Source organism: Haliaeetus leucocephalus, unplaced genomic scaffold, assembly GCF_000737465.1.
Source record: "Haliaeetus leucocephalus isolate CR32 unplaced genomic scaffold, Haliaeetus_leucocephalus-4.0 Scaffold251, whole genome shotgun sequence".
In the NCBI taxonomy this organism is placed as follows: Eukaryota; Metazoa; Chordata; class Aves; order Accipitriformes; family Accipitridae; genus Haliaeetus; species Haliaeetus leucocephalus.
In genome coordinates, this window is record NW_010972687.1 from 6262391 (window position 1) to 6280150 (window position 17760).

Sequence of the window (17760 nt, forward strand, 5' to 3'; positions counted from 1 at the left end):
GGATACCCCCCCCCCCCCTTCAGGTTGCAGAAGGTAAATTAGAAATACTGTCTTTCAATAGATGAATCTTTTATACCGGAAAAACTGAATCCATGAACTTTTATGGACAAAAACGCCTGGTCAGAAGTTGCTTGAGGAATGATAGTACAAGCTTTCTTCACTTGTTATTTGTTTCTGCAGATTGACATGACAGTTCTCACGGGGTCTATTAACTTATATCTCTGGATACTAGACTGTCTTCAAATGCATTTAAAAATAAACCTAATTATCTGCTGCCATTCTGCAAATAGGTTGCAACTGTGTTCAGTATTTCAGCAGATTCTCACGCTGTTGATATAAGCAGAAACAATGATGTTCTGGTCATACTTCTACAGTGGATTTATGCCAGTGTAATGCCACTGCTATGAATTTACTGTATAATACTATAAAATGGAATTATGCTTTTTGAAGTTTGATTCATCTTTAGAGATTTTAACTATCTGTTAATTATATTTCCATATGATTATGATTAGGAGCCTACTACACAAGCTATGCTATAAACACATTATAGACCAGAATGAACGGCTATGTTGAAATACAACACAAGTATCTTTCAATGCGTGAATAGTCTGATATATGCTAATTTCAGTGGGCGTTCTGTGCGTTATACTCACATATGTGCTCAGCCTCACATATGTGCAGTAATTAGAAAAAGCTGCGAATTGGAACTAATAAAATTTAGAAAAAGTGTAGACTAGATGGGTATCCATTTGCTTGTGTAAAGGCTGGCTTCTGACACATCTGACTCTTTTGGTAGGAGTTCTGTTTGTGTATCAGCTGTGCAGGTGGCTTTTTGAAAGCATCCTTTTACAATGAAATAATGCTGCTTAGGTCATTCCTACCTCTAGCCCTTAACTTGCCAGCTCACAGCTAAACCTATTTGCTCTCACAGTGATTTAACAGCAAAATTTTTTTACCAGGTAAAAGTCAGTGATTGTTAATGCTCACTGAAGTCTGCTTCCACAGGTCAGGGAAAATTTTACCATTGATTTTTCAACAGGAATAGTTATTGTTGCACTTACCCAGATATACATTAACAGCGGAAAGAAGAATTTTGCCCAGTTGGGAAATATACTTGCCTTTGCCAGAGCTAGTGCCCTGTGCATTAGCTGGTTCACATGAAGCAAAATATTAACCTTTGGAATAGCTCTAAAATGGTTGTAAACGTAACCTGATAAACAAGTACTGCAATATATTGATGCTGCTTTGCATTTGTGTAGGTACTGATCATTTCTATTGCAAATAACATGCCAACTCTTAAAAAAATCCTAAAGAAACTCTTATTCTTTCAGCATTTGCAATCTATTTACAAAGCTTTTTCTTTTTTTTTTTTTTTCTCTTCTCCATGTACAGGTAGTGGCCCAATTGTGGATCCAGACGTTTATGGTATATATTTGATTTCCTTTTTCTTTTAATGATAGAAATGAAGGAACTGAAACCATTAAAAGATTGAATGTCAGGCTCAGTTAAATTGAATGTCAGGCTCAGTTAAATGGAAATGGCACAGATTATAACACAATTCTAAAAGGTACTTTGTATTTTTGGTTCTTCTCCTGCCTTATATTATTTAAGATACATGAGGGTAATATGATGTTTTACTCACTCTGCTGCTTTTGATTCACATTAGGAGAAAGCATAAATCCACTGCTACAAATGGTTGCAGTTGATCCTGTAGGATGACAGCTGTCTGATGTAGCTCACAGGCATGAGGTTTTGTGAACCTTTTGGAGGCATTTCTTGGAGGAAAAAGAGTTTGTGATTTCTCCTTATGTAACTTAATTTATTTTTTCAGGGATGATTCAATAGTTGTTTTGCTTACAAAAATGTATCCCTAAATCCCACTTAAAAATGAGGTTGGCACAAGTAAATTTTCCTGTAGGCAATTTATTTTGCTCTGTCCACTTATTTGTACCTTCCCTTAATCTCTCTTGCATAAGCAGACCATCAACTCAGTGATATCTGAGTGTGTGCCAGAAGATTTGATGACACAGTGTTCACATTAGTTTTTTAGTTAGGTGAAATGTTTTGCTCTGTACCTAGTGAAAGCCAGTGTGCACTAGAATAGAAGCTGCAGAATGAAAAGCAACTGGATAGTTTTACATAATACTTCTGGTATATTTCTGGTGAGCAGGAAAGTCCATCCTAACCAACATACCCAAACACCCTTTAGCTTCCAGCAGAAGCTGGATCTTGTTTGGAGTAATTTTTATTTGGATGAAATGGCCCATGACTCAAGTTTCCTTAAGCTGATTTAAATGTTATTGCTTTGATTCCATTCCATGTCATTAAACTTTAGCAAATGTGCAATTGAAGCATCAGTTTGGCTTTAAGTGCTTAGAAATACTAAAGGATAGCTTCCCCTCCCTCTCTCTCCAAATTATTTTTTTTTGAGGGGTGGCAAGGCAGTGATGGTTTGCACAATTTCTTAGTTATGTTGTATTATATAAGCTGTATGCATTAAGATTTTGGTTCTGAGCTGTTTATCAAAGTCCTGATGCCTGTGTATGGCTTTATGTGAGTGCTGTGCTTCGATTGACTTGGGTAGGTTTGTGCTGAGACGTGCACTTCAAGCTGCGCTGGCAGATCACAGCCTGCAAGACCTAGTCCTGATGAAAGCAGCCTTCCTTTTTATTCCTGGCTTTTCTTTCTGCTATTTGAAACCGCTTTCTTTGATCTTTGTTTCAGTGACTCAGTGCTTGCTCTGAGAAACACTTTGTAGTCCAGAGTGTTTCCCTAATTATTCCAAATTCTCAAGTCCACTTAGTGAGGTGAATAAATGAGGCTGGCTGGAAAGTCTAGGAACTGCTACACTTCTTTGGAGAACCGCTGCCTGGATGACTGACAGTGGGACCTCGGAGATGAGCTCCCTCCAGCGACTGCATGGTTTTCATGACTTTTTTTCAGACTGCTCTATCTCTATGCTAACCTGTTTACCCACAACTTAGATTATGCTGGAAGGAAGATTTAAAGCATCACCCCCACCTTTTCTCCCCCCTGCTGCAGTCTTCCCTTTAAAATGCATTTTTCACAGCCTCGTGCTAATCGTTTTGCAGATGTGCCTAGTGTAAAGTGTAAAGGTAGCGGCAGGGGATTTGATCCAGCTGGGCACTGGCACCATCTGTGTGTCCGTCAGTCTGTTGGCTGTGGGTAAAGTTAATGGGAGCTCCAAGGTGCTTTCCTGCAAGTGCTGGGGCAGCTCAGGGCCAGGGGCTCCCCATGGGGGTCCCTGTGCAGGCCCTGGCAGCCAGGCCCGTCCCACCGCCTCAGCCAGGAGTGGGGCAGCCGGGGGGGGCCATGAGCAGCTGCAACCCCAGGCATTGGGCACTGCCCTGGGGCCAAGCCTGGGCCACGGGTCTGCAAGTGGGCCCAGCTCAGCAGGGCCCATAGCCGGGCAGTGAGGAGACAGAAGATGGAGGCGACAGAGGGCAGGGGACCCCGGCCTCGAGTACGCCTCTGTGTGGAGCAAATGCCTTCGTAGCTGGGTTTAGTCTGTCTGTTGGGAATTGACTTTCTGTCTCCTGTGCTCCGTGTGAGGTGATTGCCAGATGTTTTCCGTTAAGCGTTTTGAGTGAACGACGGGAAACAGGAGAACTGATGAGGTTGCAGCAGGCTGCGTGATGTCCTGTTTGCTGAGGGGAGTCCCAGCTGCATGGGGCATTGCCTGCCGCAAGCATGGAGCAGTCACTAGTGCCTCCAGCTCACCTCTGCTGCACCTCTTGGAAAAGGCAGAGAGGGGAGGCCGTCCTGGCCCCATCTGGGAAGTAACTGAGAGAAATAAAGCGACTCATCTTGGGCTGAGCAGTCAATCAAATGGAAAGCCAGCTTCTTTGGCTCTGAGTTCATGTCTTTGTGCCACGCTGCTTTTTCTAATATGGTTGTGAACATGGAAGAGACAACGTGCCCCGTATCAGCTAACCCCCGAGAGGACTGTGCAGAGTGACCCCCCCGGTGCTGGTATAACTGTGCTCTTGTCTGTAGCCTAGCCACCATGCACCTTGTTTGTGAAATGGCTGCAAAATACTGCCCAGCCTCAGTTGCGATTCACCGCAGTTGATGTAGTCACAGGTGGCTGCGTGAGGTACGCGGCACCGGAGGACCTGGCCCTGAAGCGATACAAGTCCCACACAGCATGAGTCAAGAGGCGTGACCCTGTCTGTGTCATAGTGCTTGGTGTCTATGTCGGGATTTCATAGTGAAATGAACAGGAATTTGTTTAAGTCGGAATCACCCAGTTTTGGCTGGATAGCTGTTGCGCCTGTTTTACTTGCCTGGCTCGCCCATTTCAAGAGGCTTTGAAGATCTGGCACTAGTTCAAATGCAAGTGCTTCACAGTTATACAGCAGGGAATGGCAACGCAACACCAGCATACTGACGTGGCCTATTTTAGCTTTTGCCCATTTTAATATAAAAGTGCATTCAGACGATTCACAGACCAGACCTGAAACACTCTGCATTGTTCTCATTAGTCCTTCAGGGTCCCAATATTGTAGGCTAAGGTACTTCTAATAAAGCCAGCTCTGCCTGCAAATGAATGAAGCAGAAGTCTCGTCCTTTGCTGTGTCAGAGCGTGTAGTCATGGTGGTGGGCATCCTGAACAGCACCTCATTTGAGTGTCCAGGTTGCTTGCGCAGGTGAGCCATTCAGGCGGGGTTTGTGCTGCCCAGGGTAAGGAGTGCTGTTTGTTTGCTTCTTGCTGCTGCTCTAACCTTGCAGCATAGGAAGCTATAGGCATAGAGATGCAGTGCTGCGTCAGAGAATTCAAATAGTAAAAGACAAGGAAATTAAAGTTTGTTTCTCATGAAAGCTCTGTATACATAGTATGTATTTTGGCTTGAAAGAGTTCTATCCTTTGGCATGCATGGTGTAGAGCCAAAATAGACTACGTGAGCTGATCAGACAACCTGACTGTACTGACTGTAGCACTGGTGCCAGAGGTAGCTGCGTAGCTTCATATACCAAAAAATCTGCAGCCTGCTGAATACATTGCAGAAGCAAATGTGTTCATGCATGCATGAAGACCAAAAGCCCAGTGCAGCTAGCATTGCTGGCTGAGCTCTTCAAACTGCACTTGGGAGCTAAAGAAGATAAACTCTGCTGAGGCGCAGGCCCTCCCTGCCCATGTTCAGCAGCAGCTCTGTGGTCGGAAGAGTTCCTGCCTCTAGTTAGTGAGAGCTATGCCTCTGTGTTCTGCTTTTTCAGATTCACAGTTAAAATTCCATCTGTAGGCTTATGGCACTGATTTTAATCGAAATGTGTAAAGAAATGCGCGGTTAATTGCAAATTTAAATTACAATGCTGGAGGTGCATTTTTTTAATAGATGCAATTATTCTCCTTGTTTGTTTCTTTCATCTGCACACATTACAGTGATAAAACTGAAATGTTATGTATCTTTCCAGATGTAATCATAAAATACGTGCATTTTTATATGTTACTTTAATGCACATTTCTCTAAGTTCGTATGTATACTATTTAATTTTCTTTATCTCATTTGAATAATTTTGACAGGAAATCATAATCTGTAAATATCTGTGTTTCATTTTTAAATAATTATAAATAATTAAGACACGTTCATTCTTTTGATGGAATAGTTCTGAATTCACCGCTGCAGACCTGTCAGTGGAATTATTTTGATAGGTCAAATTTCTTCATACCATCTCAGGCACTCAATTTTTTAAAGGTTTACCTGTATGACAGTTTATTATGGTAAACTGTAACTTCTGTGCATACAGCAGTATTTTGTATTATTTTTTAGATGAAGAAAAACAGCTATTTCACATTTGGTAGTAATAAACTAGCTAAAAACTCATCTGCCAAGTTCTCCTCAGCTAAACAAAAGTCCCCAAGCTAGTTTCTAAGACTGTCCTATATTTGGCTGAATACAAGGCTGGAGAAGTTAAGGGTAGAGGGCAGTCTTTCATTTTTAATAGGAAGTCAGAAGCACATAAAAATAGCTTTATGGATGGAGTTCTTATTTAACTCTAGTTTTTCCAGTAGAGATATGCTGGTGTAGATTGCTTCTCTTTTCAAGTTTGTCCGTCACAACGCATTTGTTCAATTAGCTGCCACAGGGATCCCCCCAAAACGTTCCAGCTACATTAGCAATTATGTATTGTTTCCAAAGAGCTCAGAGTCCCAAGAGTTGTTAATGGCCTTACCATCTTAAAAAGCAGGAATAATAAAGACAACCCTTTCCCCTCTAAGGTTACGAAATTATAAAAGCAACATTTTTTCCTTTCCTAAGAGTATGAAACCACGCCCAATGATCTTGGAGACACCACAAATAACAGTAATCAAATCACTTCTACGGATGTTTCCAACAAAGAGAATGAAGATAGCATCACTGTAAGTATATACATTGTTTCCTGATATGTGATCTTGGCGGACTTCCTGGCTATACAACTCACAAAACTGTGGAGATTGTAATAGGACCCTGAGCTACCACACCACCAGAGGTATTACTGTGTTGTGATCAAAACTAAGGAAAAAAGGAAAAAAAACCAAAATCAGTGCTCCCCACTCTTGTCCTTCCCCCATTTTTTGAAAGAGTGAATCACTTTTCAGTCCAAGTAAAATTGCTAGTTATTTTGTTTCATGCTTTTCCAAATAACTAACTGTAATTTTTAAGCCTAAGACTTTGCTTCTAATTTTAGCCAAGGAGAGCAACTCTTTGTTTACAAAACAAAGACATCCAAGGTAATTTGAAGATTGTTGTTTGAATTCTAGTCCTGGAGTCAGCTCCTCCTTACAGGGAGGATGTGCTGCAATAAACTTTCAAATTCTAATTGTATGTTTTTAAAACATTATTTCATGTAGGTTTTTGATCGAATAATTTGCAGTAGATTTTAGTATAAGTAGCTGAACTGATGGGCCACCTCTGCTGCCTTGCCTTTCATGCTCTTCTGAACTGAATTGTTGGAAACCGGTAGTGGGTGGCCAGCCTGGTTGATATTGCAGCCTCCCTGCATGAGTGACTCAGTAAAGCAGTGGGCAGTAGAGACCATGTGTGTTCACAAACCAGTGAGCAGACTGTGAGTTGGGACACTGTGCTAAAAAATTGATAGGATCCTGGACAGTCTTGTCTCGTCTGATAACAGAATCACTGAATGGCTGAGGTTGGAAGGGACCTGTGGAAATCCTCTGGTCCAATCCCCCCTGCCTAAAGCGGGGCCCGCATGGTTGCTCAGGGTTGTGTCCACTCTGGTTTTGATACCTCCAGGGATGGAGACTCCACAGCCACTCTGGGCAATCTGTACCAGTGTTCAACCACCCTCACAGTAAAAATTCTTTTTCCTGTGTGCTTTCCTTATCTGTTTTCTTGTAACATGCCACTCTGTTGGAAGGGAAAGAGGTGATGTGCACTCCCTCCCACCTGCTTTGAATGTGCAGGATGTTGAAAAAGTTGTTCTCAAAGGTGTCTGACTCTCTGTTCTTTGCAGGATAGAAGAAACCTCAACAAGTGGCTGTTTTCTGTACTCTTTGATCTGAGTGCAAATGTTTCCCAGTTGAAATGAATCTCTTTACCTAACTGGGTTAATCTGAATGTATGCTGAATATCTTTGAAGGTAGTTCATAAGAACAAAACAAGCAAATCTGTTTGTGTGCTCTTTTTTAGGTGTATGTTGTGGTGGGAATTGCAGCACTGGTGTGCACTGGCTTAGTAATAATGCTCATTATTCTGAAGTTTGGAAGACACTCGAAGTTTGGGATGAAAGGTAAGCAGGGTTATTTTTTGTATCTTCCAGAATTGTTGTGGGTTGTATGAACTGATACTACAGGCTTCTACACTGAGAGCAGTCAAAATACCTAGATTAAGTGCCATCACATTTGGTGTTTTGTTAATTCATCAGGTAAGTAAGGGCAGAAGCAGATGTAGACAGAGTGTAGAATTTTGAATCAAACTCTTCTACTTCTCTTTTTTTCTTATGACAAATCCCATTTCTCTCCCTTCTGCTGCAAAGGCCCCTGGGACACTTCCTGGAGTAAAATATTACTTGAGTCAGTGTAAGTAGGAAGAAGATAGGACATGAAATTTATTCTGATATGAGTTTGATTACAACAATTTGATGAGAATCTATGCTGTATGTAAGAGATACTTCAGACCACACTACAATGTCACGTTAAGGAGATAGATTCAAGGGGAAACAATGGCAAGAGCGGAAGGTGCATTTGCAGTGGATCCTGTCATACTGGTGCTTTCTGACAGATGCATTTTCTTGAGCTTCTGTTTGTATCTTGGGAAGTAGGAGCTGGAGACAGTGGCAAGTGCTTATGTCCCTGTGGAAGAGGGAAATCTCAGCCCTTCCATTTATTCATTTATTTATTTTACAGCCAGATGGAGGTATGTGTAACACGGAGGTACATGCAACAGTTCCATTACTGTACTACTTTACTGATATCATCAGTCTGTGTCTGGCCATGTGGTGAAATTGTATTTAAAAAAAAAAGAGAAAAAGAAAAAAACCACTTGCTGTCTTGTTGGGAGGACTAGAAGGTGCTTTGCTGTGTGCTAAAGGAGTTGAGCTTTTGTTCTTAAGATGTGTATATGAGGGTCTGTGGAGAGAGTGGTGAGTAATCTTGTAGCAGGCTCCTGTTAACCTCATGTCCTTCCTCTCAGCTGTGCTTATGACATCGTACCACATGGATGTATATTTTGGTAACCTTGCTTGCTCTTGACCAGTGTTTTTTTCAGAGATATCTACCGTGTATTTTGTGTTTCTGTGTTCTGTTTAGAGAAGAATTCCTGGAACAAATGAGATTTGAGCAGAGCAGGAATGTAGTCGGTGCAGACAGGTTGCCGGGATGGTAACCTTTTATTTCACCTCCTCCTGATATGACATAGTCTCTGCTCTTTGGGGTAGCATTAAAAGAGGACAATCATTGTGAAATATCCTGAATAGCAACATGGAGCCAGCAGGATATAGCTGCAGAGTTTTGGCGAAAGTCTAGAAAAAACTTCCTGTGACTGAACAACAGTTCAGCCTAAATTTTATTTGTGTCTGAAGCTTTCTGAATTGCATTTAGAGAGCTGAAGTAGGTGGAAACTAAATGCAAGCAACGATGAGAAGTGTTTGATGTTAGCTTTTTAAAGCTGAATGCTTGTTAGGTTTTTCAAAATTTGCATTAAATATTTCAACACGACATTATTGGAGGAACTAGGAAGCAAACTCTACCCTGAGGGAGAATGCACAAAGTTGCATTTTGTGTGGTAACATGTTAAGTTACCTTCCAGGAAGCTACTTACATGGTGGTTATGTTTTAGCATATTCAGGTACAACTTCTCTCACAAAAATAATGCTCTTGCCTGATCAGTAACTTTGAACTCAGTAGTTTTTTGCTGCAGAATTGTCCATGTAGACCATATTTTAGTAAGGATACACTTTTGGGGGAGTAACTAGATGAAATTATGAAAAGGCAGCAGCCTCATATATGGTGTATATTTTTAAATTTGAACAGTCATGGTTAGGAAGATCAGTAAAATGAGTTCACAGTTCAGGTACACTCCTTCAAAAATTAATCATGGGCATGGTATGTGTGGTAATGGTGAAATATCACTGTGAGCTACAAATAACTCTTGAATGTTTCATTAGAAAGGAGTGGCCTTCAGTTGTCCCTGAAGTGAACCTCAGACTTCTCCAAAGTTTGCATTCACACCTGAGCTTCACATTCTGGATCTAGCTGTAGTCCAAAGTCCCAGAAACACCCTCTTCATTTATCATCATCAGTATTATTGAATTTTATATTAAAGCAATATTTAAAGACCTGAGATTAGAACACCAAATCGATATGTAATACCCAGACTAATAATAAAATACTACCTGCTCTGAAAAGCCTGCAACATAAGTATATATTGAGAATTCATAACAGAAGATAAGCAACCTGGGGTATTTGAGCATGAGGAAAATAAGGCAAAGGTGAAGAGAAATTTTTTGCAGTCAGTATTGATCAGTACAATACATTTAAAATGTGTGTCTTCGAAACTCTGAACAAAAAGATCAAGCCAGCTACCTGTGAACCCCTTGAGTTGTTTGCCATTGAATTCAGTGACAGCAAAATTAGTCCCAACTTAGCATACAGACATTGTGTTATAGTTAGTTGGTGGTTTAATAAACAGTCTTAGTAGGAAAGTGGAAAGGAGTGAAATATCCAGATTACCATTGAAAATACATATAAAACAAGATTAAAAATTCTTTTTTTTTTTCCAAATCTTCCCCAAAATATTAGTGAATGTTTTGCATTCATAAGAAGGAACTTCCTGAGTTACGTCAGGCAGAAATGCAAAAAAGGCTGTGCTTCATTTTACTGTTACCTTGTGAGAACAAAACACGGTCACCTCAGACACTCTGTCATTAAATGTCTCCCCACCCTTTTTCAGTAAGCAGTTTGGAAAAAACCAAAATAGTCACTCAGTAACTGGAGCAGTCAAACTGGCACTCAGTGGTATTTTTCATGTAACTGTGTACATGGAAAAAATGTTCCACTGATAATCAGAAAAAGAAATGTGTAAATAGGCAATCAGCACTGTGTGTCCCATAGGAAATGTCTTTATGTAAGGGATGAAATTTTCACCCCCATTTGGGTTCACAGCAGGCATCTGCAGCTTCTTGAGGACATTGTTTTATGCCTCATATTTTTAAATGCCAGCTTATCCCATCTTCTGCATGGCCATCATCTGTCCACTTCTTAGACTGTGTCCTTGCTGAGTCCTTCTGTGCGTAAAGATCTTGAGCATGATTGGAGTGTGGGAGTGACAGTGATAGCATCCCCAGAAAGAGATGTGGAGCAAGTGGTTGTGTCTGAGCTGTGCTGCATCAGAGCTGCCCGTACCTGGAAGCACTGCACATGCTGAAGAGCTGCAGAGACTGCCACAGAGCTCATGTGCCCCCATTGTCTTCTTTCCATTACTGTACTGAGCAGAAAAGAGTCCAGTTTATGTGATAGGGAGCACCAGGTCCTCTGGGAGCTTCCAGGACTTTGGCAGTACTGATCAATCTCTTACCAAGATCTGTTGAAGAGCTGTATAAAAGTAACTTGCCCTATCTTTTGGCTTCTCTCTTGATTTTATATATCTAAGGTGAGGGGACAAGTTGGGATATGTTAATTTCACTCAGTTACCTTTCCAAATGGTAGTAATAAAGTGTTTTTGCAGGTAAGGAGGGCAAGCAGAGCACTTTTTCACCGCCATTAACAAAACAAAAACAATTTGTTTGTGATGTTCTGGATTTTGGTTGAAGTTGGGTTGCACTGTACAAGGCAATTATTTTAGTTCTTGCTTTGCTTCTTTTCACTCTGTCTTTTAGAGCTAGTGGAAACAGCAGGTTCTGATGATTAATTTCAGGAACAGTATTAGTACAGAACTGGTCTGTAATCTGTGCTAGAAGAGACTTGAAACAGGGCTAGTACAGAAAACCAATACTGTTCTTTCTGCTCGGTGGATAAACTCTCATGTTGTGCTAGACTTCCAGACTTCCATTGCAAAATTCATCAGAGTAACTGGTGAAACATAATGCTATTTCCCAGCTTGTGTACATTTTAAACATCTTCTTATACAGAGTCTGTTGATAACAGCTTTGTATGAAAAGCTGCTTTTGGTTGCTTGAATCTGGAGGTGAGATTTTTAGACCCTTGCAAGATGCTGCAGCATAAATGGTGAAAGCTTCAGTTCATTTCTTAAATGTATTCATTAAGATTTGTGGGTTGCTCTCAGGAAACACCTTGGCTTGCTTGCTTGCTGGAGGATGTGAATGTGCTTATGGTGGGAATTCACTGAAGGCTGCCATGACAGCTCTTACCATTTTGTGTTTGTTTCTGACTCCATCTAACCACCTTATGAAACTGAAAAATAACAAAAGGAACTGGAATAGAGAGGGCAGGGGAAGGTTTGTGAACTCCCTGGGAGGATTTGTGGAAGAATAATTCTAGTCCTGTTTTATTCTACCTCCTGTGTTTAAAAATAAATTTAAATAAACAACTAGTTGCAGCATAACCAACCCGATACACAGTTTGCAAATGTTAATGTAGCAGCATGCCACTAAGCATGAATGGAAGTATGGAGGAAACTGATGGAAGATAAATCAGTGGATAAAGTTTGAAATAGCATAATTCAGTTAAAAAGATGAAAACATTTTTGCTGATTTGAACTGTAGTAGCACAGGGTGTCCCTATTCCAGCAACAAGGCAATATCCTTAGCACTCCTTGCTTGCTAGGAAAGCTGTAAGTGGATAGTTATGGACAAGAGTATTATCACATCTGTTTTACTGTAGAGATAAATGGAGTTCTGTAGGTTTTACCAAAATCAGAAAGGAGAGAGAACCCACTCCTCTCCAAAGCAGCCCCTTCTGTCTTTTTAAGAAGTTAACAAATAGAATCTGTCCGAAGTAGAGGGAAACATATGTGTACTTAATCCCTTTGGGATGCAAGGGGGTTTTCTGAATGTTTGTATGAAGTTTCTGTCAGTGCTTTTAGCTGTGTGCAGTAGTGCAAAGGTAAGGGAACAAACAGTCTGAAATTACCATTGTACTTAGGCAGTGCCAGCTATCTTCTCATGTCTGTGGGCTTGGGTGTCACGTTTTGGAAGGTGCTTCTTCTTCAAGTGCTCTCTGAACTACCTACCATGTCTAAACATAAGTCCTGACTATGAATGCTTCACCCCTTTCACAGTCTTTCAAGTCTGTGCAGTTCAGGGTACAGAGTTTGTCTTTCTCTGATCAGGTAATGAGATTGGGTTGATTTAAGAAAGAAAACAGTGTCCCTTTTAGGACAAACGCCCCAAAATGCTACCTTTCCTTCAAGCCCTTGCTAGCTGCTTGTCATTGTTTTTGAGTTTAATATTTGGACTATCAGTCAGGATGCTGTGCTCTTTCACCAAGCTGATTAAAAGTTATGAACACACCCATGGATTTTGCCTGTCAAAGTCAAAACAGGGTATTTTCTCCAACTTCATGATAGCTTTTTCTCTCATGTGATTTCTATAACTTTTGTGCTGGGCCATGAACTTCCTTGAAAACTTTTTAATTAAAAGCATTGTTTATTCCAACAGGAGCACGTTGACGGTTGAGGAATATTTTTTCTTCTCTGTGTGTCATTGACTATCTTTTTTTTGCTTGTAAACTCTTGTTACATTTTAGCTTTGGTCCAAAAGACAGTCCAGGAGGGGGCAGCTTGAAACTCATCTTCAGTTGCAGCATGTTTCTCAGTTGTCTTACAGTATTTCAGTTTGGGTAAGAAACACTGTATAACTGCATGATAAAAGCCTCCATACAAAACAATTTTGTCATTCTGACACAATGCGTCCATGACAATATAAAGACTTTAACCCTTATTTACCCAAGTAATCATATTTACATGACTTTAAATGACAGTGCTGTCCACGTAAGAGTGGAGTGCTTTACCGTTCTGTCTGAACATGACCATTATTGAGGCTTTTGCATATTCTTTTGGATGTAACTTTAGGGCCAGCAGGAAGAATGTTTTCTGTCTTATTTGTCTGTAAGCATATAGCAAATGGTCACTGTATTCTCTGCTTTAATACATTTTACTTGACTTCACGTTGTTGTGGGAGACGAGGTGATTGCGTGGGATTTCAAAACAAACCCTGCTTCATTCAGGGCATTCAGATTTTGGAGAATTTAGATGACTCTAAACGAGTATTTTGAAGTACTGATATGGGAAAAGGGAGAGCTGTTCTAACTCATGTGTTATCACATATCTTGCTTAAGCAACTGAGTTGCTTATAGACTAGGAGAAGAATGAAGTGCAGTTAGACTAGAAGAGCTTGTACTCCTTTTAATTCTAAACCAAGTACAAAATAAAAGCTTTGCATCTTCAGCAAAGACATGTAGTTTGACAAATATTATCTAATGTTCAAATTGGTCTGCAAGAAGCTTGGAGCGAGGGCTTCCTGGACAATTTTACCTTGTTTGCCAGATAATTAAGAAGATCAGTTTGCAGCTTGGGAACATGCTTAACTGCTTGACCTTCATCAAGTCACAGAAATGCTGAACTTTCTGAGTTTCCATTTGTACCTATAGAAGTGATTTTGTGCTGTGTTGTACCTACCCAAATGCCGATTCTGTGGGCGTTGATCCTTTAATGTCTTCAGAACATTTCATTATTTAGTCAATGAGCAGAATATAAAAGAGGGATTAATTCATGTGAGTCAGTGTTGTAAGATAAGATGTAGAAAAAAATGAATGTGCTCAAATCCGCAGTATTTTTAGTGAGTAGACAAGTAAAGGCAACGATGATATTGCTCATCTGAATCACACACAAGAAACTATTTTTATTGTTTGACATTGGCATTCCAGTCCCTGCAGTCATGGGCAGATCATACAAATTGTCTGTCTCAGGTGCATCACTTGTATAATGGGGGCAGTAGTAGTTACTTATCACATGTACATTTGGAAGATAGAGTTGTTAATGCTTCTAAGGACCTTAGCCTGAAGGAGCAAATTGTTTTAAGTACTTCAAAGAATGAGAGTTCTTATAAACTGATCTGTGAAAGTAATTTTTGTAGGGGATTTTACAAAGATCTTAAAATATTTATGCCACCATTCTGTTGTGTTCCAATAAAGAAAAAGAGATGTCTCTTAAAGCATGTCACCCTATCAGAACTTACTGTTAGGCATTTCTAGGTTTCCATTGTTATTATTTATATAAAATTTGGTCTGTAGGTCTCAGGTTTCTGTTTCTGTCTGCTACTAGTTTTCCTGAGTCTGATCCTAAAGTGCAAGACGTAAGAGAGGAACGTAGCTCTGGTTCTGCAGTAGGAACAAGCTAGGGGACAATATGCCCCATATATAACAAAGGATTTAGGGACACATCTCAAATCCAAAGCTGGGGAATTTTTAATGATGACATGGTGCATTTGACTATGCTCTCCTTTGGTTGCAAAAATTCAAACTCAGCTGTAATGATTGAGGCAGAAAGGGAGTTATTAACTTGAGAGCTTTTCATGATTCAGAGTACTATACTGATGGATATTATTAACACAGGAAAATTATCTGAGGCCTCATGCCTGTTGTTAGTGAAAATATATGGAAAGTGATTGTAAATAAGTACCTGTTGTATTCCACTCTCCCTCACCCAAAAAGAAGTGTACACTCCTTGAGTGCACATGTATGTGGTGCGCATGAAGTGAAATGAACTGGTGAACTAGGGAGATGCTGAGTAGAGGACAGCTTAGAGACAAAATGGAAAGAGGCTGAAGAGAAATGAGACTAATAATGGATTAGAGCTGAAAGGAGAGCTGAAAATCACAGCTGCCAGGGCTCTACCTTGATAGGGGTCAAGGCTTGCAGGAATAGCACACAGCTCCTAGGTCAGGGTAGTGGCAGAAGAGAAGAGTCAGTCTTAAAGGTGTAAACTGCAGAGACCCAACCCCATGTTCAGTCTACACCTACATTTGCTTCACAAGTCTTTATTTTACAGAACTCAAGAGTTTCTCTTTTAGTTTCTTATGTGCAAAGGGCAAACACTTACTTGCTTTTGTACGAATTTTTGCCCATATGCAGGTCATGCTGGTTTGGGAATGCATTAGTTTGTGAGGGCAGATTGTGGTTTAGCCCATGGAGAATTTTAGAGAGAAATGAGACTGGACATAGGAAGAAATATGAGGACGAGAGGAGTAGGAGGTGGGAGAGAAGGTGGGTCATAATAATTAAATGTTTACATGTAATCAGAGTGAGATGAGACACAAAGACAGGTTGGAAGAAGTTCAGAAGTGGGGAGTGAATGGGATGAAGGAAAATGAGCAAAGAATAGCAAAGCCAGCCTATGGGCGTTTTTTTGGTTGTTTTTTTGTTTGGGTTTTTTTTTTTTTTGAGTGGTCCCTGTTCTCCAATGCTTTAAGCACCATTTACTACAAAGTAAATATGTGCTTGGCTGTGATCACCATTTGAAGAAATGTTGAGGCTAGATGATGGTAGAAAACTACATGCTAAAAACCAAGCAGTACTCAAACAACATGGATGGGAACATGGATAGTAGATAAATAGAAGGTATTCCTGGCGGAGATGAGGTCCATTGTATGTTCTCCAGCTAGGGAAAAGGGTAATATGGAAGTAGCTGCCAGCAGAGGTGCTGTTAGAGGCTGCTCCTGGGCGCTGGTCCAGCTTATACTTACTCAGAACAGCTAAGGCTGGCAGACACTCTGAGAGCGTCTAGTCCAACCCTCTGCTCAAAGTAGGGTGAGCAACTGCAGGTTGCTCAGGGCTGTGGCCAGCTGGGATTGAATATCTCCGAGGATGGAGGCTCCACAACCTCTCTGGTCAATGTGTGCCAGTGTTCAATCACCCTTACAGTACATTTTTTTTCCCCTTATGTTTCAATTAAACTTCCTCTATTTCAGTTTGTGCCCATTGCTGCTTGTTCTGTCACTGGACACATTGACTCACACTGCAGAGGAACAGAAAAGGGGTACATAAAGGTGGCATGTGGACAAAGATGCTTTTTGAGCTGTTCTGTGTTGCCTTTGAATACTGGCTTAATTGTGAAGACAGGAATACTGAAAGATTGCAGTAGACCGCATGCTATTTAGAGTACAGTGACATCTTTTTCAGGGAAATTATTTGGCTCAGGTATGTGAGTCTCAGTTGAATAACACCACTGGGGTTTACAAGTATACTTTGCTTAGGACTTTGCTCCACTCCTTTACAATATCTGTTGGATTTTATGTGAGTTTCCTTCCATTTGCATTCCTCAGCTTTCAAAGACTGACATAGGATTCCATCCCTGATTGAGTTGCATTGATTTCTGTTAACAGCTCTGAAGTTTGAACTTTTTTTTTTTTTCTTTTCTCCTGAGCTTGGGACAAACCCTGTGCTTGTCCTGAATAGTAGATAATGCAATTACTGTGCTTCATAAAAAACTTGTTTTTAAATGCCTGGCCATGGTTTCTACTTATCAATTCTGTTAGCAGATGCTGAGATCTTAGTACAGTTGGAGTGCCCTTTTTTCTTTCGTTCCTGTAAAAGCATTCAGTATTGAATTTTGCACAACGGGAAGATTCATCATGGGCTCAGAGCCTGGCTGGCACACAGCACTGTGCTGTAGCTCTCCCCACAGCTGTTGTCATTCTGCTTCCTGCAGTGGAGCTGCGTCTTTCAAAGTAGCATGGGCGGACTCACAAAAAATGAAGACTTGTTTTAAGTATGTCCTAGGCAAATGTGTGTGTCTAAAAAAGCCCCACAAACAAAAACTGCTCAGAGACTGAATATGATTTTTGAAGTTTTCTGATGTTTATTTGAACTTTCCCCAAATCAGGCAAACTGCTTGTTCTTTGTTGCCCGATTTTGCAAAAACACACAGGGTAGCCTTTTATCAACAGCTTCCTTTAATGCATCTGAAGATGCCTTTGTTTTGTTTGTACAGTCTCATGGCATTACACTCTTTGGATCTGAATATTTGCAAAAAGCATCAAGAATAGATTTTTTTGCCAGGTTCATGGTGTTTCTTCTTTCAGAATGAACAAGAAGTGCTGTAAAGCCATTGTTGTAGCAATGCTGTTTCTGCTTAGGAAGAAATGAGAAAGTATGAAAGTTCACAGGAATTAAGAAGAATTAAGACACAAGGTAGCCAAGCTACTTGAATATCTAGTAATAGGAGCACTTCAGGTTTTATTTCAACTCTGGGCAAAAGTTCAAATAAGATTGTTTTATTTGAATGAATCCTTTTTATGTCTCTTCCCCCCCCCCCCCCCCCCCCACCCCTCCCACCCCTCTTC

General features: G+C 40.6%; 1 protein-coding gene across 1 annotated transcript in view; it reads left to right on the forward strand.

The window, feature by feature from the left end:
- The window catches only part of NTRK2 (neurotrophic tyrosine kinase, receptor, type 2), a 185086-nt gene that overhangs the window by 33881 nt on the left and 133445 nt on the right, over positions 1–17760 (forward strand). The window contains exons 8-10 of the mRNA XM_010568646.1: positions 1393–1425; positions 6282–6382; positions 7653–7752. Coding sequence (XP_010566948.1) covers positions 1393–1425; positions 6282–6382; positions 7653–7752 — 234 coding nt within the window. The remainder of the gene's footprint in view (positions 1–1392; positions 1426–6281; positions 6383–7652; positions 7753–17760) is intronic.